Below are 23675 nucleotides of genomic sequence, written 5' to 3' on the forward strand. Positions count from 1 at the left end.
AGTTTAAGTTTTCCCATCTTTCTCCTCCCCCTCATTTCTGCCCCCACCCCAACCCTCTAATTGGAAACCCATAGCAGGTGCAAGCTGTCTGCCACCTTTTCCTCCGCAGGAACCTTGAGTAGTTTCCTCCTGACAAATGTTGGTCTTACATGCCAGTTGTAGCTCACTAGGCTCTATGCTAAGGTAAATGGATCAGCTGAGGCTGTTCTACATAAAAATACACATTTAAAAATACCATTACCATTGACGCTTGTCTGTTGGTTGTCACAAGGCTAGATGCTCCATAATTTGAGTTCAGGCTTCCAATTGGCCCATTGTGGGATGGTCCCAATAAACTGTGTATATCTCCGTGGCCACCTGACAGGCTTGTTGAAGGCCCCACAGCATGGTTTCGTAGTACATGGATGGCATCATCAAGTCTGTCCAAGCGATCCTCCATTCGAGACTGCTGTTGGAATTTAAGAGGGACAGGAGCAGCTATTACTGAATAAACCTGCACACTCATTATGCCACAACAGTTTCTACCTCGGAGATATTAAAGACAGATGATGAAATACAGTATATCAAGACTTTGAAAGCACCTACCAGCACTACAACAAACAGGAAAAAGAAAAGGTATCTGGAGATTTTGCTCAAGATAGCATTCATTCCACAAATAGGTGGCAGCTTTTAAAGTGAAGCTTATTATAAGGTTAATGTTACTCAGCTTCTATTACATGGCATGAACAAGGAAAAAGGAAGTGCTACAAAATAAGCTAATAAAGCATGAGAAAGAATGATCATAAAATCAGCCTCACCACGTTGGTAACAATAAAGAGAGGCAGTGGCTTTTTGAGAACCTGTATTACAAAAAACCTGGACAAAATTTTGAGCAAACATTTTCTAAAGTGGAGCTTTAAACACATCAGCTACCTCAGAAATAAAAGTGAGTTCTGTACGTTACTGCAGAAGAGGCTATCTTTAAATTACTTTCCATTAAAAAAAAAAAAAAAAAAAGACCAAAAAACCCCAAAGTAAAACCAATTCTGTCACTGCAGCTCTCTAGAAACTGAAATGGCAGGATGTTGGAGTCAGAAGATGGGTCATATGCTATGCTAATTTAAGTTTTTAATGGGGAATCTGAAGGAAGCATTAATTGAAACACAAAAAGGCACCATCTAAAGTGAAATAGTACCTCACAGACATCCTTTAAGAAGGACATTGCATCTTGCAAATGCTCGTGAAGTTGCTGTTCAACTCGATTTTTCTGGCAAAGTCAAGACAGAACAGGAAGCAAAGCACAGGTTAAGATTAATTCAAAAAAGAGGTGAGGAAACAGCTGATGTGCATGTCAGCAATAATTGTTAGTCAAGTTAATGCAACAGAGATCTGATTATATTAAAGATAAGAAAAGGCTAATATTTAACACTGCAGTTTTGGTAGGATTTTAAGATGTACGTAACAAACATATTTAATTGCAGAAATATTGAAGAAAATGGATTTGGCTTAAACTTATTCTTGTTAGACAGAAAAATGAAATTTCACCTGTGGAAACTAGAAATATTAACATGTAATCAAAGCCTCTCCTCAAATTTTTCCCCTTTCCTTCCTGATCCTGTATCGGGAATTTAAGAAAGAAGTCAGTAACTTAAATCCTCTGCTCAATCTTGAAAGAAAGAGAATTTACAATGCTGTAGATGATTTCCCATGTCTTTTTCTGTAAAATGGTTCATTAATTAATAAATGAACACTCTCCAATAACAAATAATAATTACAAATAATAGATATTAATACCTGACAAGTGTAGTGAAAGCAAGCCCAAGAGGCTACCATTTCAGGGAGGGAGGGGAAGGACAAGCAAATGCGAAGGCATGAAGTCTTTATCTTTCCTCCAGACTGAACTTTAGATAAGAATTAGCTATGGATTTGTGAAAAGGTACCAGAATCTCATAACAGCGCTTTAGCACCAGCTGTCCTCAGCACAGAAGCCTGATGCCCAAGGAACAGATGGTGAAAGACACACCCTGCACGTCTTATATTGTTCAACTGAACAGGCCATTTGTTAGCAAAGAATTCATTTGTAATGCTATCCTACTGTTTCCTTTAATGATATGCAGGATTTATACAAAACCAAGCCTTCAGCTCTTAAGTAAAAAGTACTGTGTTGCTTTCAACAATTCTTACCAAGGAGTGTAGAGAGTTTTCATAGTTTGGAGATGAGGGGGCTTGTCCTCCACTCCTAGACCACTGACTGGCACCTGTCAAAATTGTCTAGGTTAACACAGATTTATGCAGCAGAAGTGGGAAGCAGCAACGCAATATTTCTCAACTTAATCAAAACCAACATTCTGCATAAAGGTAAGCTAACATATGGGTACACAAAGGAGGACAAATTCCTTCATTCTGCTTTGCTGAGGGGTAATTTCTATATCCTGGCATCTGTAGGGTTAGGCATGTTGTCGATGACAAAGCAATGACATCTTCACAGTACTTAAATGATACAGAAGTGGACTAAACACACACACAGAGTACCTGAAATACCTTCCCCCTGCCAGTGTCACCATAAATAGGCTGCTGAACTCCTTCTTCAGGTTATGTTCAGTATATGTAGGCATATCTTTATTAATGTTAAAATATACCACAAAAATATTTATAGAAATCAAATGGACACTGAATTAAGGATAACTGGAAAACCATTTTTATGACACCTCTTTACTAAATAAGAAAACTTAAAACTATATCATAAAGATTTATCTCATTCCACATGATACCATTTTAGATTATAATGCATTTCTAGTTTAGAAGAGTAAAAATATACCTAAGTTATCCCCATTTGTGATTTCAGATACACTGCACATAAACCGGCAGTTAAAGAATATTGACTGTGCAACAAATTATATCCATATTACCTATACACTGCAAATTCAAATCCATATCCATTCTCATCCGACATAAATATACCCAATTACCATGTAAAAATTGAAAATAATTAGATGTGAAATGCAAATAAAGCAGTACTTTTAAAACAAAGCCTGAAATAGTCAACATGTATTTTTCTCACCAACTAATAATGCATCTTTTATAAAGATACTACACAAAATTCTATGGCCATTAGAGACAGCTTCCTTTCAGCCATACAAATGTAATAATAAAGCAATTACATTAATAAATTATGGACGTACAATCCAAAGCAGCTCATTAAAGGAAGAGCCTGTGGGCTTGTTCTTTCAATAACAGCCAGAGCTGTACATCTGGAAAACTGGGAAAAGGTTTAATAACATTACAGTTCCTTTGTTCGGAGAGCTGCAAGTAGTTACCTTTTAAAGAAAGGGGTTTATGTAACAAAAAGAGTACAGCTTGCATAGCTATTAAAATACCTAAATATTTCCTTTCTAATTAAAAAAAAATAAACCATCTACAGTTTCATAGAAGCCCAGAGCTGCCATAACTGTGCTGGAATTCTCTTTTAAAATACAACGACATCAGTGAGCAAGTTTATAATCACCAATTTTCACTTCACACAGCTACTCTGGGTCTGGATCTGCAGTCTCCCCCCACATTACTGTCATTCCTGAACTTTGGAATATTCTGGCTCAGTGTAAGGTCCAAATTTTTATCTGGTTAAAACTCCATTTTTAGAGACAAGCCCATAGTCTTTTAGTGATTGCTCACTACTAACAGGACTGAGTGTGCTACTTCCTACAACAAAGCATCAGCTAGCAAACAGAAAGGCAACCAGTTAAGAAAGGAAAGCAAAAGGCTCAACGCCTGTTCACCTTGTCTCATGAGTTTGTTGAGGGGCTTTTTTAATGGAAAAATGCACTATTTCCTTAGCGTAAGCCCAGAACAGAACTCTGAGTGGGACTTCTCACAAAGGAAACCAAAAACAAGGGGGGAGGGAATACTAAACTCCTCTCAAACGAACCACCCAACTGCAACCTGCAGTTTTTAATCACACCTCTAGTAACGCTAGTGCTCTTCCTGCGCGGTGGCATACTCTGTCTCCATGTATGCGCAGGTTGCCAGATGGCACCGATTTCCTGCCTTCCTCATTCCACTCCCCCTCCTAGAAGTTTGTGCATGAAATCCACCAATTATATTAGAAAGCATCCTGGCACCACAAGCCCTGCAATTAACAACTGCAGCTTTTAGTGCAGCACCAACATAGCAGCATGAAAATACAAATAAGCCAGGCAAGTGTTAGGATTTACAGGGGTCATCGATAGTAATCACTCCAGTATTGTTCTTATACTACCAACACTAATCCTCTGGCTCCCCTTTCAAACACACACTCGGCATCAGAGTCCACAGAGGGCTGGTTTTGTACCCTCAGAACCAATTGAAGCCTTCTGAATATCTCTGATCCCGGGAGGAAGATTCTTAAAATACCAAGGCTCCCACCATTCAGATCCATATATAAATTTCACATACATATACACAATCATTAAAACTATGCATAAAGCTAAGCTCTGGGCATGTTTATGTAAAATTAGAAATTAAACGAGGGCAGGGAAGATGAGACACACGCTATTGTCTCATAGTACTTGGGGGTTTTCATCATGTTGTCCTCAAAGCTTTTACTTAAATTAATTAAAAAATGTCATTACCCTTATTCAGTAACGTAACAGCCAAATGGTCAAACATGAGTGTATCTGCGTGTGTCATGAAGCTATCATCTCTCAATGCTTTAAATGGCAGAGTACTCCTACTGTAATTTACAATTAACTGATACGTAAGTTATGACTCAGTCAAACCTATAATAAGAAGAATGCTAGATAAACAAAGAACTAACTGCAAAAGAGGAAAATCACAATGAAGGCTAAAATGCTGCAAAGCATATTATTTTAGTATACATAAAACATTTGTGTTATCTGCAATAACTTTTTGGGTCAGGACAGAAAATGGCTACCAGGAGTATCAACGGCAATAAATGTAGTAGTAATTACTTTACATTGTGCTTCACTGTGTTCTCAGTGACTCATCTGGGAATAAAGATAAAAGTCCAGATTCATAAATGAAGGTAATTAACCACTGCAGCAATTTACCAAAGGCTTGATAAATTCTGTATCACTGGAATTAAAGGGGGTGGGAGAGTATAATTGTAAAGCAGATGCTAAGTTTGTGTCTAAGAAGGATTTCAGTATTATTTGCTTACATCTACTACTGTTTTAGCCATCAGAATCCAGAATAAGGAACACAAATTAAAATGCAAATTTTGGAGAGTTTTACATTTGATACAGGTTCCAACAGACAAAGGCATCAACGGCAAAGGGGAACTTCACATTTCAGGGACCTCAAATTTGTATTCTAAACCCAGGAATTAGCTAGCGCTTTCACACTTAGAAAACCAGGTGTAGTATCTGATCAGGGAACTCCAGTTGGGATCTCTAAAATTTTAATTACTTTGAAATGTCAGAACTTCTTTCTTCCAGACACAAAATATTTTCAGTATTTGCTTTGATGTTAAAAAGAAAATAGTAACAATTTTCTGGGCTGATCTACCTTTTCAATACAACAAGGATATACAAAACGTTTTTTGTCAACAGTAATCACTGAATCAAAAAGCCCATTAATCCCATCCTCACAATATAACTGATTTTTCAGTTATAGACATGCCCAAAGCAGCTGCTCAGGTATACCATGTCAGATATTCACTAATTCATTAAGACCATAAAAAAACAGAACAGTGTCCATTAAACATGAGTCAAGTATGAGTTTTATAAGTGACGCTGCATGTATCCTATATATTCCCATACATATGTCCACGGCTGCATTTTACGTGCCATAACTTTACTGATTTATTGATCTAGATTACAGAAGTGTTCAGATAAGCTCATTCCGTGCACCTTTCACTGCAAGTTAATTTTGGTTTTTTATAAAAAAAAAAACCCAAAACACTGCTGCAAGAAGTGACCAGTGGCCAGGAGCCTGCAGGGATATATTAAACAACAGAGAAAGGGAAAACAGACTGTTGTATAAACGTTAAATAATTAAACTAATCGCACTATAGGAAAGAACAGGGTTAAAGTTACATCATCTTGCTTGTAATTCTAGTTCTTTGTTAAACAACAAATTTAACTCAATGGCGCTTTCACAGCCCTCTCTATATGGAGAACAGCTGTTCAACTTTTACTAGACAGCTGAGGCCACAGTGTCTGTGAAAGCTGCACTACCCACTAATAGCTGTAGGCAGCTGCCCACAGTTCATCTCCACGCTGGAATGCTCCTTCCCACATTCACACTACAAACACACAAAGCACAGGTGACAGAGGTGGCTGCAATATAGAGCACTTATTTTGAAAAATGCCAGGAATTCTTCTCCCATAGAATGAAAGCATTCATGAGAGATATGAATGAAAAACTATCCTGTGTAAAAACTGGATACTCTCATAGCTACTATATTTTCATTAGAGGGAACACACATCTGCTGCGTTTGTCACTTAAAGCTGCTGGAGAGTTTTAACGTAGAGCTTAAAAAACCCCAACAAAACCGACCAATTCACTTTTACTTCTCTCCAATGGTACAGATCTGTACAGACATCTTTACAGCTGTGGTTGTATAAGGTCATTCAGTGCTGTCAAAGATTATTTTAATAAGATAATTTTCAAAGCCAGTCACCAGGATTTGAGTGAATGCTCATAACAAACCAGCTAAGAATCTGGATTTCTAAATCTGGATTTTGTACAATGGAAAAATAAACAAAATACAGAAGTAATTACGCAAGGAAGCTAACTGCTGATTTCACTGGGATTCCAAGCAGAAGGTTTTCAAAGCCACAAACAAGTTACTGACAAATGGCTAGTCTCTACCTGTAAGAGGCGATGGTGATCCAACTGGTGTTGACGGATTCGATGGGAAACTACTGCTGGTATGATCAGGAGAATAAATCTAACAACAGACAAAAGAGATTGTGTATCAATACATGCCATAATATTCAGTAAAGAAAATAGCTATTAGGATTCCTTTTCATGCTTTTAATTGTCACTCATGATGCTGGGCTGATAAAAACCCCAATTTTATCCTTCAATCACAGCTCTGCTTTATTACACTCAAGCCTCTAAAAATGTCCGGAGAACTTTCATTTTCAAGCAGCTGTCAAAATAAGCACAGCCTGTATTTGATAGCAACCCAAGTATAACAGATCTTCCTTCTACTTCAACAGCAGCGGCAATTACAGCCTTTTTGTCAGTGAAGGAGAACAATATACGTAAGAGTTAACAGCACAAAGATAATTATAACAAACAAAACTTCAGGAAAACGTGGAGAAATAATGACTTCCCAAATCTTACAGAGAGAAAAGATTTTAGCAGTCAACACATTATCTTCTAGAAATTAATCCTTCACAAGTGAAAATACCAAGAAAACATTCAGCTCCCGTTACGTACCTACCAAATGAAAAGCATCTGAAATTTTGTTGCTCTTCCTATTGTATTGCAGTACATACAATTTTCCCCTCTTATTTCTACATCAGTTGCTCCCTTGAGACACCAAACCTCAACCTGCAACAATCCATTCCTTGCTATTAATGTAATTAAAAAGCCTTAATAAAAACAGAAGACATAATGCTTAAAGCTTTAATTAAAACTTAGAATTTTAAGATTCTTGGAAAATTCATTTTGTGAAGGGAACTGAATCAGTTTAGAGGCTGACTATGGACTTTAGAACATATTTTTATAGGTCACCAGTTCAAACCTGTTTTACTTGAGCAGAGACCAGGATTTGTTAGTCATCAGATGGCAGTTAAGAAAACGTCGTCACTGGCAGTGTGGTTGATGTCTCTTCACACAGACAATATGACATTTCAGCATTTAGCTGACAATAAACTGGGACCTGGTTAAGTTGCATATTGTATTTTTTGAACTGACAAAACCAGGACCTGATAGACCACATGCTCCTTCTTGGTCTATCACACTTTCTCATTAGAAAACACCATCAGTTCCCTAATGGAAACACCTTCTCCATTTCATAGACGCTAGAAAGTAAGTATACTTAAAAGAACAAACCACCTCAGACCACTGAAGGAAATGCACACATTGCGCATGATTATAAAAATAAATCTTGGGTGTCAGTATGGGAACTGTACAGTTCCAGGCAGATAAGATACAGAAAACTAAAATTATGTCCGAACAAAGGCCACGAAGTTTCCTTTGAAACTGGCTGTTTTCCAGCGCTCTACCTGCTGATTTTGTTTTGCTAATTTTGTATGAGGGAAAACCTCCATTATACCAAAGCCACAACTAATACAGGAGGTCAGAATTCATTCTGCATGCAGTCCCTGGCCGCTGTGCTGTTAAATGACCAATGATGAACAACCCTGACACCTTCTGCCGGGCTTAAACGGTAACATGACTCATTTTACTGCAACAAATGAGACTCCTCCTCCTATCAGTCATGGTCCATTCCAATCAGCGGGATGCCAATATGCCAGGGTCTAATGAAAAGGCTCTTAGACAAAAGCTGCACAATTGAGAGCCTGCAGAGCCAAACCTCGGAGCTGTTAGTCCAATTTTTTAAACACTACAGTGTACATTTCAGTTAGGCTTTGTTATGCTAATGTTATTGAGTCTAAAGCAACAAAGAAACTTAATTCATGAATTACTTTTAGAAGTCAACTTCCCTACATTTTCTTTTCTTTTGTGAGGGGACCAGTGGCTATTTAACTACTGAGACCGTACAAAGGCCTTTACCCTAGTTCTGAGGTAGGAATCAAAATGTAAGTTATCACAAAGAGGTCTGATATAATCAACAAAGTTAAACAGTCCTCCTGTTTGATCTCCTCTAAATTAAAGACCAAGTGTTTTGATTTGGCATTAGGCAATGAAATAAACCAGATGTTTCTCCTGCCATATAACCCTCCATGGGCACAATCTTAAAGGGTTATTGTTTGGCAAATGTTCAGGGAAACACATTAGAAATGGCACGAATACCCAGATTTTCTTTTCTTTCTATCTCTACTAGTTCATTATCCAAACTAATGCGTAATCCACAGGGCTTTGGGAACTTTGTGTAAATACTTTCATGTACAATTCTCTTTCTTGCCTACCCTGAGATTAAGACCACAATTATCCAGGCTTAAACCTAAAATAAAAGAACCTTTGCAAATGTATTATCTGGCCTTACATGTTTAATCACATACTATTCTGTATGGTCTTTAATACCTAAACTGAAGAACAAATGTCGTATCCTCTGATGTTTCACACATGAAAGGCCTATTGTGAGATGTACATCAACAGAATTTTAGAACTAAAAATTCCTCTCAACAGTTGCAGCAGTAGCATTTAAAACCCTACCAGAAAGGCATGTGCTATCATCTTAGGGGAGGAAAAATTAAATACTAAAAAGACAATCACAGTATTTAAATGAAACTTTGAGCAAACAGAAAAAATATTCTCGTTTTACTGGCCACCAAAATTGATCTGTGCCAGCTTCACCTGCAGCAGAGAGCACCTCCCTGCTTGCCACAACCAAGCAGTGCTCCTCACCGAACAAGCACAAGAAGTGTGCTGGGTGCGCGTGTGTTGTGGGGTGCGGGGGAAGCAGATGGATGAGGCGAGGGATTTGAAGTGTGCAGACTATGGCATGCAGTGATAGAGCAGATGGAATGCATCACCATCAGCTATGACAGAAATGATTTATGGAATGACCTGGCTGCTCCTGCCAAGCAACAACACGGGATGACAGAAACAAGTTTCTATGACAACCAGAGCCCACCCACCAGTTAGATTAAACATTTCTGCCCTGACTTCCACTTGCAATATATTTAGAGTTTTTCCTCACAACATCAGCTTGGCTTTCTCGGCTAGTGACTTGGGAAAAAATACCTGAAAGGATGAGAAAATAACTTATAAAAAAAGAGCACTGGAAAATGTCACGAAGTCCCGCAGGTCAAACGGGCCAGCGTGTCAGACTTCCAGCAGAAATTTTGGTCAAGCTGCAGAACAGCAGAGCAGACATCCTAATACATCTGCAAAGTAAGGAACAGCCTGAAGTATGTAAGCATTGCTATTTCTAGGAGTCAAAATGATCCCAGTTCTTTTCTGACAGGTCTCAAACAGACAAAAAGAGAGTGTTAACTGCCCTCTGGACTCTTGGATTGTTATCTGCTTGCTGAATCCCCGAAAGCAACAGGGACAACATTTTTCTCCTCAAAGCCATTAGATCAGAGTTCTTCTACCCAATTTGGACATTACAGACATTATCAGATCTGGTAATCTTTTAACATATGACCCTCTGAGGGATGCAAGGGTAACAGGATCTGCACGAATATGTGCATCTGCATTCACTGGTATGAGGTAAGGGATGCAGAATCCCACCCAGGAATGGTGCTTTGGGGCTGCAAAGTAGTAATTTCTATCTTTTGTATCAGATCTAGTCACCCTATTTGCGATGCACCAGAAACACAGAGTCGTCCCCCAGCCACCACTCCTAACGGAAATTTCTGCTATACTGGATCAACTGCTTCTTTCTAAAACATACATCTGATTGTATTAATGCAAAAACAACTGCTGTATGTGTGCACACACAAACAGAGCTTATGGTAGACTGCAGATACCTGCAATATTTTACATTATCTACATTATTCTAGCAATAGTTAAAACTTTATGCATATATAGCAGTTTAAAGGCTGTTCCATAAATTATAGCTATACAACACAGCATTCAAAACCTCTCAGTTTTATAAGGCCACTGAGAAAACATTTTAAACCTTGAGGCAGGACCTGCTCTAAGAGTAATGTTAAAAATATTTGACTTTAACTAGACACTACAGGGAAGAAAAAAAAATTAAAAATCAAACCCTAAACTTATGGTTATCTTTTTCTTTGTCTAAACAACTTCTAAACTGTCTGCCCCAAATTTTTTGATCACCTAAAAAGACAGAATGAGTCTTCTACAAATAAAAGCATTTTCCACTTGTTTTTTTATACATTTGTCCAGTATATGACATTGTATCATAGTGCATTATTTTAACTTCATACAGGAAACTCCTGATTTGTTATCATAAAAGGAATGAACACTTAAATAATGGACGCAATGATCAAATTGTGACTTTGAGAGCTGAATATTCTGTTACTTACAGATGCCAATGCCTTTCCGAGGGCATCACCTGTCTGTGAGCTTCCAGCACCATTTCCTCTGTTTCCTGTAATGTGGAAAGCAAACCCAACACTTATTTTTAAAGCTGAAATTTTATTTACTTTTATTATTTTATTCATTGTGTACAGTTGAGCAACCACTTCTGAAACGGATATTCTGAGGAAGTCAGTGTCAACAGAATCAGCTCTCATTATACTTAAAAATTTAATTAAAACAATTAGATTTAAATTTAGATGGTCTCCTCTCTCAAGTCACACACAGTAGCACCGTGATAACTTCAGGACCAGCAAGAAAACGCAGTTAGAAAAAAGAGTGAAATTATTTTCTAGGATTGCAGGCTAATTTTAATGAAATATGAGAAGAAAATCAAAATCAGAAAATTATATCATTGCAGCTAATTTCTAAACTGTTATCATTGAAGTGCTGCACATTTCATTAATTCTTAAAGCCAAATTCACTGAATAGTTCCTTGTGTGTCTCCCTGCTCCCTCTGCTCTAATTCCCTGTGTTGTACTCTCATCTTTATTTTAGAAAATCCCTGAAAAGCTCTTATCCACCAAGCTTTCTGTCACCCCTGCTCTCAGTTGCATGTCAGCAGCTTTGCATGCCCTTTTGCTCCACACACCATTAAGCCGAGAGGCGGTTTGAAGCCCTGCCAATTGGAAACACAGAAAGGACTTGAATCCTCCGAAATATCTGCTTTACTGTAGGAGACAGACCCTTTAAAAGTGAATCTCCTTTCTCCAATTCTAATGGAAAAAAAGAAGTATTTAATGTGAACCTAAGCCATTCACACCAGAAACCCAAATCATGCAACACTTGCTGCTTCAAGTTTGTGGCAGACTTGGATGTTCTAGCCTGAATTTCCCATGCAGGTTCATCAACTGGGTTCTGTTTAAAGACCCGAGTGTAAAACATGATCCCAAATCAAAGCCAATATAGTCACTTTAACTGAATTCTGTTTACTTAGAATGAAGATAAGTGCAAATCATATCAAACCGACAAGGGGCAGCTACAAGCATTTAATTTCTACATTTGTATCTTAAGATCTGCAAATACGTGCAAGGAATGGATGATCATCCTGTATTTCGTACTTTCTAGGTAAGCGCAGAAGAGACTAAACCAGCCACCATCCTGGCTACTCAGTAATGTATAAATCAGTTAAGAGAGGAATTTACAATGCAGTTTATCAAGCTTCCCGAAGAAACAGCCTTCTTGCCTTTCTCCAGGACTTTGGTGATGCAGCAGCTCTGAAAACTGCAACATCAGAACTACCTACATGAATGGAACATATAACAAACTATGGAAGGGTAACTGCCGTAAAGTCAGATGGATACAACCTCCTGAGAATAGGCTTGGCTGTGAAAGCAAACGAGCTAATAAGTCTTAAGCTAACTGCAAAACAATTTGCCTCATCTCAGCCATACTGAGGACAGAAACGTCACAGCGGTGCGGTATCCCCGATTTGCAAGCATCCTATAAATTAAAGCTTACTGATTTTGTGTGTCGTGCAGCCCCAAACTGCATTTTCTCATTAAATTGAAACAAACAGAAAACAAGCAAACAAACAAAAACCCCCAAACAAACAAACAAACAACCCCCAAACAAACCCAACAACCATGAACAAAAAAAGGCAGGAAGAACTTTTTACCCAGAATATTATCTGATCCATTGACAGGTGGAGTGTGTGAGGCAGCTACATAAGGTGAACTGCTGGTACTGCCACGATGGAAGCTAGACATTGGAGGAAGACTGGCATTTATATCTGTAGGTGAGACTGAATGTGGGGGATAGCTCTAGAGAGAAGAGAAACAGACATAAGACATTAAGTTCTCTTTATATAAATGCTGATATTTTAAGATACCAAATACACAACACCCAGCTCCTTATTAAAGAAAGAGTCTCCTCCATCCTCTGAACAGACCATTGTACAGCCAGAGATTTTTATCTATACAACAGACAAGTAAAAGGATATAAATCTAACACAGGAAGTTTGTGATTTCTGACAACTGGGTATTTAACTGACATTCAAGAGCAGCAAACCAGAAATTAATTCCTGTAAGTCAGCCCGCTGTGGACAAATACACAAATGTGTGCTACGCATCTTACCAAACGGTCGTGTGTGTGCAGGCTGCCATAACTGCCCGACTGGGACATGTGGGAAGAGGAGCCTCCCAGCATCCCACCATAGCCAGGCTGGCTCATGCCATTGGATGAACTCCAGAGGTCAGAAGAATTGTGGGTCCCATCTTTTATTTAAAAAAAAGAAAAAAATAAGAAAAATATGTTTAATGAAGAAATGAACTGAGTGCTACTTTCCATTACACTATTATTTTATAAGCATACAGAATTCAGCTGCTCAGACTAACAGCAAGCATGGAAATGGTGACCAGTTCATCCCGTGTTTTCTATTTTCATGCCATCACACTGTTGCTGAATTTATAAAAAAAAAAAACAACAAAAAAACCAAACAAAAAAAAACCAAAACCAAAATACAAACCCAACAGAGGCTTTATATCTGAAACACAATCCAAGCACAGCTGAGAAAATACCAAGTACTTGTGCTAATTACACAGACCTTCAGTAAGGCCAGATTTATATCTAGAGGGTTGACAAAAATTCCAGACTGAAAGAAATAATAAAAAAGGAGGTGGAGGGGAGAGACGTTTGGCTGAGCAGAGCTCATCATGAACATACAGTGCAAAACAGCTATTAACCTAAAATAAGCAATTTATAGTCTAAAATACCTTCGTACCATAAAAATATAAAAACATTTCATAATAGCACATTGAAGCCACGGAAATTACTGCATTACATAAGCCTTAAACCCGTGTGTCGATGCAGTTTTCCTTCTGCAGCACAAACTGAAGTGCTCTGTAAATTCCCGTATTGACAGACTATGCTTTCAATATGCTCCAAAACCTCATCAGGCTCCAGTACGAGCTAACTGCATGACGTGAGGCCAAGGAAATGAATTCTGCTCTCGCTTTGTTCAATGCAAACCCCTTTTTTTGGCATACTGGATATACAAACATTTGAGAACTTAAGACTGTTAGTTGATATTGTACAGTCAAATTCCAAAGCAGCCAAGAAGCCCCCACCTCATTTTTCTCCATCACTCCAGTGTGCTGCTCTGAAGCCCCTACAAATCAAAGGACGTCGGATTCTCTCCATCTGGCCTGGTGTATAATCCCCTTAAACTTCAGTCAGCAATTAACGTCATGAGAAAAACTCTAAATCAACAGACAGCTCCCTTCATCTAACTGTCTTAAATGTATATAAAACTTCGTCGTAGGCTCTAGCACAACGTTACCTTTACACTTCCTCATTCATTCAGTACAACAGTGCCTGACTGCAGATTTCTACCCGAAGGACAAGTGACATCTGCCCATATATTTACAGTCATTTTACCCACCTTGCATAAAGAAAGTGCTAGCAAACATACTGCTCGGTGGCTTAGGAGATGGGTAACTTGGAGATTCTCTGTTGAAATCATCAGAACTCGGGGACGGTGCATACACCTAAATATTGGAGAGCAATAAAAGCAGGTTAGTAATATCTGGGTGTCGTGCATTAAAAAAGCCCCATAACAGCATACAGACACAGAGAGAAAGCACAAGTAAAAAAAGAACAGTGTAGCAAGCTGCAGCATTTGTTGCCCTTGTTTTATTTGCTTTTTAGCAAGTTGCCACAGTACAGAGGAACTACAGTAGAATGATCCTAACAACACACTTTCTGGTGTGCCAACTCAGCCAGGTGGCCTGATAAAAGCTTGAATGCTGATTTTGCTTTCTAAGTGCATGACTCGCACAGACTTGTTGCTCAAGATAAAAAAAGCAAGATAAAACAACTGGGCCCCAAACAAATTTTATTTTAAAACAACTGCATGCCTGTTTGAATATTTAATTAGCTGGCATCCCAACAATCAGAAACAAAAAGAACATCCAGTGACAAACTCAAAAGATTTTAATGCAACCACTGTATCACCCTTTTAGAAACCTCCACACCTTTGGAGAGTCATCAGAAGTGTAAGTAATGCCAGTCCTGAGGACTCATCTGAAAACTGCAACATCCAGCACATTATTTTCACACTGGCCTAACATGAAAGAAAACCAGCCTCCGTCTTTTTTCAGTGTAACCCCACATTGGAACAATCTTTCTCAACTTGCAAGCAACAAATTATCTTAACAGGTTAAAAATCGTAAGATGCCAAATAAATGTAACAATTACAAGCCTCTCCCTGCAGGGAAGAAATACAAAGTATATTCAGGAATAAGTAAGTCAAATCAACAAAGCCGGTATTCACAGACTCAAGGTCTCAACTCATAACATTAACTGTTCTACACAATGCTGTCGTCACACCAGTATTTTGGTCAATACACTGAACAACTGCAGTATGACCAGTGCATGCTAAAAGAAGAATCTTCAACAAAAAAAGGGCAAATTAACAAATATGGCAGCAAAGAATATCCAAATGTAACCCTGAGACCAGAGCACCTTTTTGCTACCAAGTAAAAAAGAGGTATTTTTTCACTTTTTTATCATTCACCTTACTTGTAAATATGTAACACATATATATTAAGAGTAATTTTAAAACTTTAAAGCTTACATAATGCAACTTACAGAGTGCACTCTGCCCTAAAATCCAGAAGTGATTACTTCTGTCCCTTCCTGCTCATCTACAGGCACACACGTTTCTATGACATTCACATCTCTCCCTCGTCCTTCTGGGATGTTGTTTACCAAGCAAGAAAAGGGCCAGGAAAACCAAGCCGGCCAACAAAAAGCCGTAAGTCCCCTAAAAGAGAACCATTGTTCTCCCGGAGAGTGACTGTTGTGATACGGATATTTAGAAAGTGAAGTGGGCAAGTCCCGCTGCCATTTGCATACCAATACCCCTCCTCCCCACTCCCAAATGCTTTTCTAGCCTGCTGTTGTCAGAACAAATGGCTGGGCATGTGCCTGCAGACAGCGCTCTTTTATATCAGAGGCACTGATTTACCACTCTCTTAGACTCGTTTTACATCAACAGAATTTCAATACAATCTCTCAAACTGCAGTATGATGGAATCGGGACAAGGGCACAAGGAATTAAGTCAGGGCATAGCTGTCGATAGGAGCCGCGGAATGAAAACGGCAGCAGGTAAAAGCACACCTGGTGAAAAGGAGTCAAGTGGAAAATTTTCAACTTTTTTTTGCTTGTTTTAATATGTTTTAAATCAATTACTTTTTTATTTTTTTTTCCCCCCAGGAAAGAAAGTCTTTCGGGAAGCTTCTGTTCAATATTTTACTTGCAAATTTTCAATTTATGGAATCAATGTAAACCAGAGATGCTTACCAAACCTGAGTGACAGAATGACAATACGTTCTAAGTGATGTTAACAGTACATATGTATTTACCATATAGGATGAATGCATGTATATTCCATGCCTCCGACATATTTTAACAGAAATGTCACTCTGTCAAATTGTAAATACCCGTGCTCGTAAGACTGCAAACATATTAGGCAAAACTGGGCTTAATTTACAAGTTCTCTGTTGTGCAGAATAACGCAGCATATGCTATAGCTGATGGATAATCTATCACTGTCACAGGACAGCAGTGGAAACAAAGCTTTATGACATTTAGCACTTCCATGGAGATGTACGCTGATTAATGCGAAATCACCTACAGCGACCAAGTGTCCTGCTTTTAAACTGTAACATTATCAGTGAGATTTGTAAATACAACCTTCAGACAAATTTTAACATTTTGCAAAATTGGGTGATTTAGAAAAACTGAACAAACACCATCTCAAAAGGGAAATTAAACTGAAAAACTCCTACAAATGTATCACTTAGATACATATGTACGAGGCATTAACATCATAAAAATATTATGAATTACATTAACATAAAAGAGGCCCTTCCAAACAGCTACATGAAAGTCCTAGCACAGACACATAACTTTATATAGTTTCTGCTTGTTTTGGTATCTTAACTATAGCTTGCAAAAAAACATCGCTGCAATGTTATGAAGCTGCACTTGTGCCAGTCTAGATTTTTCAGATCAAAGGGTTCTTGCGGCAAAACACAACTGATGTGGTCTCAAAGACTTCATTAACTCCAGATGTGGGGAAATAGCCAGCCAATTCCACAAAAGGAGCAAGTCTCTTTTAGTTACAATCAGAACTACCCACAAATTAAAACCAGGCCTCTGATGTCATCTGATCACCTGCAGATGAGCGCCAGGTTTTTTTCTGGTTAATGACCTAATCATAATTTTTATGTTGTGTTACTACAAACAAAATTCAAAAGCAAAGGAGAAAATTTATTAAGATTAACATGAAGTCCATGAGAGGTGAAAGACACAGGCTTAAAATAAAAAAGTGGATAAAGAAGTTGAAGTTTTGTTTTCGAGTCAGGAAGCGAGGTAACGGGCAGCTCGAGTGCCGGCTCTGAGCCCCCGCAACGCACCCAGAGCCCGGCCCAGCAGATCCGCAGGCTCTGCAGTGCTGGCCTGCAGCTCGCATGGCTGCTGCGTCCTAGTTAAAGGGCTTTCTCTTCTGCAACAGCTGAGTAAGGCTGTTATAAATATGACGTGGCTGTTCAAGACGGCCTCTTTTAGCTATTAAACTGATAACAGTGACATCCAGGAGGCACCAAACCAGTTTTTCCTGGCTGACATTCCCACTAAGATGAGGAATACTGTTAAAAGGTCAGCCTGTCTGCAGTCTCCTTGAAGAGTGTTGTCTCCAGAAGGTAGAAGAGGAGCCCATCTTCTAATCCCCTTAAACGCACTGCGCCCGAAGCCATCGGATGTGTCTCCATGCTGACAAGCAAAACACTCTCTGGTTATGAATGGGAAATTCCCTTCTGATAAACTCACACCAAATCCAGATTTTAACATGACTTATCAAGTGGAGGACTCAACTTTCTTGGAGCTGTGCTAGAATATACATCAATCCTAACATTGCAGTGCTTCTGAAGGGTAGATAGCCTCCGTGGAGGGAAGTAGGACAAATGAGTTGCAACGGACATCAAGTCAAGAGTCCCACGCCTGTCTCTTCTGCGCACTGAACTGGTTTTATGTTTCTCCAGTGGGAAAAGCAGGATGACAACTAAGATATTTTTTTTGAGGGGTAGCGGTGGGAGCTGACTTCAGAACAGAGCAGAGGAGCCACTATCTGTACTACATCGCATTTAAGCAAAACAAACACATCATTCCAGTTCCAAAATCTGCCCTGGTGATTAACATATATAATGAACATTATCATGAAAGTTACACACACCTAATATATCTAAAACACATCAAAGGACTACACAGCATGCTTCTGTTTACTTACACAAGTGCCAATAACATTAATTTAAAGATCTGGGTTTACCAAATTTTAAGCTAAGTAAAACTTCCAAGTCTTATTCTATAAATGCATTTAATAAACACAACTCTTAGAATCCTCCTGTTGGCACACTTCCTCTCAGGCAATTTTCCTGTAATACGTTTCAAATTCTTAAATATTTATCAATGTTTAATATTAATGTTAAAAGCAGATTAAAAAATAGCAACAAAGCAACCAAACCTTCCTTCTGATGAGCTTAAGCTACCTCAAGACCAGGGCTCCCATCACGCGTACTGTTTATGGATTTATGAATTATGTTACTCATTTAGGCCTAGTTATTAATAATTCTTGGAAGTTCAGAAAAATATTTATCAAGCTGCTGGAGACAGGATTTTTTGAAACCAGTAGAGATGGATAACCTACTCTGTAGCTTGTAAACTCTGCTAAGTAGCCTATCTACATTCCATCAGCATCAGTCATGCACTAAGCAAGTGTGCACTGATGAATGATTTGTACATGTGGCAAAATTTTACAGTGTATTATCTGCAGGTTTTGTGGCAAAAGCTAATTCTGCTGAAAGGCAGCTCTGGGAAAAGGAAACTTGTTTTCATGTTTACTAAAACTTCAGGAATGTAGAAGAGTAACTATAGCTTTCCAGGCTCCTCTTTACAGTAAGACAGAAGCTGCCAAAAAAAAACCCCCAACCCCTAACCAAAAAACAAGACCACCACCGTAAATTCTGATGTAGTTAATATTCAAGCAAGATGATAAAATGAGGAGCCCCAGCATACGAGATCAGTATACACCACATCCTCAGTCATACTTTTTATTTCCAATACCAGGTGTAAAGGTTCATACATTTTAAAACGTCTTTTCACCGCCCAGAATGAAAATAAACCTCTCCTTTAAAAGAGCAGAGCATCAGTCTTGTCTGCAAATGCAACCATAATTTTTAACATTCAAACTCCTTGAAGCAGCTAAACTGAATTCCATCTTAAATAAATGTTTATGCAGTTTCGGCATGCTATACATGCCTATTTGGCTATTTCTGAAATGCAGAATCCAACTGCAATGACACATAGCCTAGCAAGAATTCTTCCTCAGTGTATGACAACTTTAAAGTCATGTTAAAAAGTGAAAGTAAACTTACAAAAAAACCCCAAATTGTGTATATGGAAACCTTTTGGTCTGTTCTTTTGACTTTATTTTCTGAATTGTAGTGTGAGGCAGAGAGCAGAGGAAAAGAAGGTAAGGCAGCAGGAACACCAGAAATACATACATGTATACAGCGCTTGAAGATTCTTTTTATGTTTTATCTGCTAAGCAAAATATCTTCCCCACACTCTTCAAACTACGCTGTTATTAAAGGATGCACACAACTAAGCCTTCAAAAATTTCTGATTAAATTCAGGTTTTAAGGAAACAAAAGATCAGCTAAAACTCATCAGCCTGTTTCTTAACCTGTTCCCTGTGTTTCAGAAGGCTATTCTAGCTGTGGCAGGAACCCCGACACCAGTACTGGCCACAGAAGATGCAGTACAGATACAAACGACTGCAGAAGATAGCGCGCTCTCTCCTCTGAACTCACTACTACTCTTAGTTTCCATACCGCCGTCAGAGACTATTGTATTTCTGCAAACAGACTTCAACATGCACATGATTATCAAAGCAAATGCGCTGAGCAAACAGGGGTGTGCTCCTCTTTGGTGCTCACATTTTGAGAAATATAGATCTGTCCAATACAGCACCTGATCCCAGCCCTCGCTGTTTTCATTTGCCCAAGGAAATGGACATAACCTTCACTTTAAAGCATCAATAAAGCTTGTTGCAGACAAGACACCCTTCTGGCGCGGGACCACTGCTCAGCAGATTGGCAGTTCAACGCAATGGAGTGGAGAAGAGAAAACTCTCTTGGGCTGATGCATTGTAACTCATCAGGTTTTTTTTAAGTGGGATGGGGAGGAGAGAAAGAATGGTGAGGAACAGGGAGGGGGAAAGAAATCCAGCTGACCAGTGTTTACTACCTCTCTTTATTCAATGTCCGCAGCCGTGCGCCCCTAGAGATTTTCCAGATTATCTTATATTTGTCCGGACTTACAAATGTTAGCATTGACCTTGTCTGAGTTGCTGTGGGCAGCATATGGTACAGAACAGCTTTAATTGTACTTTTTCCCCCTCTGTACTAACTGGCCTGATACTAATAAAAGCAGAATTGAATCGTTCTTTTTAGCACCTGGCTGCTCCAAAACTCACAAACTGAAAACATTCTACGCTGATGTTAAAAGACTTAGTAATTATTTATTGCATAGCAGCTACAGACAGACATGTGGCTGTGTCATCTAAGCATGGCGCAGCAGTATTAACATGTTTCTCTCTGCTGTAACTCTGAGATCGACAGCTGCAAGACAGGCATTTTCTCCACTAAAAAATACCCAAATATACACCTTTATACTCATAGCTGCATGTATTTAGTCATTTATACACACGTGCCCATATGCACGTACACACACACATTTATAAACAGACTTTCAGACTCAAAATTCTTAAAAAAATTCTCAAAAAAATCCCAATTAAAAAAAATCAAATCACAAAGCATCGTGTATATGCACAATTATATATATATAAATATATATATGGTGGGGTTTTTTTCCCCCTTTTCAAAAAGGCATTGTAGAAATCTACTATGAAAGATGCATCAACTCCACCTTGGAAAAAGGCTCAAAATCTCAGCCTATGCTGAGAAAAACACATGCTCGAGATACTCATACAAAGACTGGTACATCTAATTAACTCATACAATGCACAGAATACAACATAACGTGTCATATATTCACAAATTTAATCTCACAGAAATAGTAATCACAGGTGATATAAAATATAATCAATACTATTCCTTAAAATTACTTATTTTGGTGATAATTGACATACTACTTTATTGCAGTCCATGTAAAAATAATTCTACAGTATTTAGAAAACAACCAGTTTATTTCTAAACTGTAGATGAACTGAAAGAGTGGAAATCTTTAAAGTCTGTATTTTATTCCTTAAGCACAAAGAAGATATAAAACATCTATCACTGAAGTATTATTTTGATGCTACAGCATTTTATAAAATTTAAATGGAAAGGCCCCAGTGGAAGAAGCAGCTCAATTATTTATTGTTAAAAAAAAAAAAACAACCAAACACGTAAATGTTTAAAAAGTACAATTTAAATTTGTGCTGTTATTTCCACATCAACATTTTTGCAGCTTTTTTTTTTTTTTTTAATGGGTGGGGGTTGATTATGTTTTGGTCTGCAGCAAAGCTCTTGGAAGAAAGAGAAGAAAAGGTGAAACTTCAAAGGAAGATGTAATTTCTATCTATAATTGTTTTCTCCAAAAAAGCTCTATATTCAGATTTTGTAACCTTCCATAAGATGAAAATATTTTCTATATATCAACAGGTGAAGGACAAAAAACCTCAACAAATTCACAGGCTAAATCTTCAAGTCCTTTATTTTCTTCACAAACAGATTAAAACCTTTTTTCTTTTTAATTTGGGGAGGACTCTTGATATACATATTTGTTTGTAACAGCTATCACACACAACGGTAAAATTTTACTCCTTAGCAGGGGATATGTATTAAACCACCGCTATTCATTTCCATGTCTCCCTCGCAAAACATATAGAAATGACAAAAATTTAACCTCTTCTAATAGTAACACCCTCCCCCTCCCCGGCTTAATTTTTAAACTTTTAATTTCTGCATCAGTGCACAGAGGACCATCTATTGGGCTGCTCAGACTCTTGGCTTTTAGCTTAATATTAAGCTTTCTTCCGGCTTACAAATTTAAGAAGTTGAAAAGAACAAAATGTTCAATAAAACGTTAACGTACACACACGTATGTTCCACATGTCATTTCCTATTTGCTTTGTGTGTAAATAAATGGGATTTTATATACATCAGCAGGTATCAAGGAATGTAAACACCCAAAATCTAATACAATAATCTAAATAAAAATCTCAAATTCAAAACAATGAGGTGCATACTGCCAACTGCTAATTGGTCAAACAATATAAATAGAAGTAGAAAGACATCAGAATTAGGGTATGTACTGTTCCCTCACTATCGAAAGGTTCATACAGAGATTTGGCAAACAAACCCAAGGGGCACACCTCATAAACTGTAACGCAAAAAAACAATCCCCCCTACTTCACATATCCTCCTTCTGTATGTTTAAATCAGTACTTCAGCCCAACCTGCAGAATTCTTGGACAGAAAATGCTAAAGACTAGTGAGATGTTAGAAAAGAAAAAAATTACTTAAATAAAACGTTAGGCAACATGATATAGGATCATCATATGATTTGTCATCTATTTACTAACTCTTCAAGCTCATAAAGGTCACCTCTGACCCACAACAGGCACATGCTATCAATTTTCCAGCCAGGCTCTGCTACAGTAACAGCACTTCCATCTACTATATGCCTGGAAATACTTAATAAGATCAAAGCCTTTTTTCCTGCTACAAGAACAAAGAGAAATGTTGTAATAGAGTGATCTGTGCTCTAGAAAGAATAAAATCAAAACTTCATGCAAGTTATATTCCCTTTGCTTCAGGGGTATTGTATAGTTAATTTTACTTAAGTCTTATATATATCTCCACATAAAACTTCAAACAGATTGTTTTAGCCTAGGAGCAGACATGAAAGAAAAATAATGTCATATTTGAAAGACAGCTGGCATTTATACCAAAGGAAATGAAATAGAGACCAAGCAATTTCACTCATTCCCCCAGCCTCTCCTCCGGTATCTTTTCTTTTATTCAAGAAGCCCATACAGAGCGTCTTCAGTGACTATAAAGATCCACAGTTTAATTATCACTGAACAAAGATCTTGGCAAAAAGTTTCGCAATGACGGCACAGCGCACACAGGCCCACGAGAGGAGAAACAGCAGTTAAAAGAAAGGGAAAGGAAAAAAAGAGATCAGTACCAGCATCTCGCTTTTTCTTCCTACTTAACGTAATTTTTGTAACAAAAGAAAGCCAAAACCACACACAACATCAACAGACTGGCAAAAGCGCACTGTGGTCAGTTTACCACTGATGCTAATTTTTACGTACAAAAATCAGAACTGTCGTCATACGAACTTAAACATTCAAGCTATCAACCGTGAAGCAGGAATCTCCTATTCAATTTCCAGAGAGTTATACTGCAGAGAGGAGACTTCTGTTTGTGAACCTGCCCGCCCGTCTCCCCCTCCGCCGGGGCACGGGCAGTACTTTATGTCCCAGCCCCAACAG

The 23675-nt window shown here is 38.2% G+C and overlaps 1 protein-coding gene across 1 annotated transcript; it reads right to left on the reverse strand.

Annotated features, from left to right (window-relative positions):
- Positions 1-235: 235 nt before the first annotated feature.
- On the reverse strand, positions 236-14589 carry LOC104413623 (transcription factor 12; the record flags this gene model as incomplete). Its single annotated transcript, XM_010024673.1, has 8 exons — positions 14489-14589; positions 13183-13322; positions 12725-12869; positions 11055-11119; positions 6790-6868; positions 2164-2237; positions 1175-1246; positions 236-448 (listed from the first exon to the last, which is right to left on the reverse strand). Coding segments are annotated over exons 1-8 (816 nt in total), but the record flags the coding sequence as incomplete, so codon positions are not given.
- Between the last annotated feature and the right edge of the window lie 9086 nt (positions 14590-23675).

The sequence above is a fragment of the Nestor notabilis genome, unplaced genomic scaffold (genome assembly GCF_000696875.1).
Source record: "Nestor notabilis isolate BGI_N333 unplaced genomic scaffold, ASM69687v1 Scaffold35101, whole genome shotgun sequence".
Taxonomy (NCBI): domain Eukaryota; kingdom Metazoa; phylum Chordata; class Aves; order Psittaciformes; family Psittacidae; genus Nestor; species Nestor notabilis.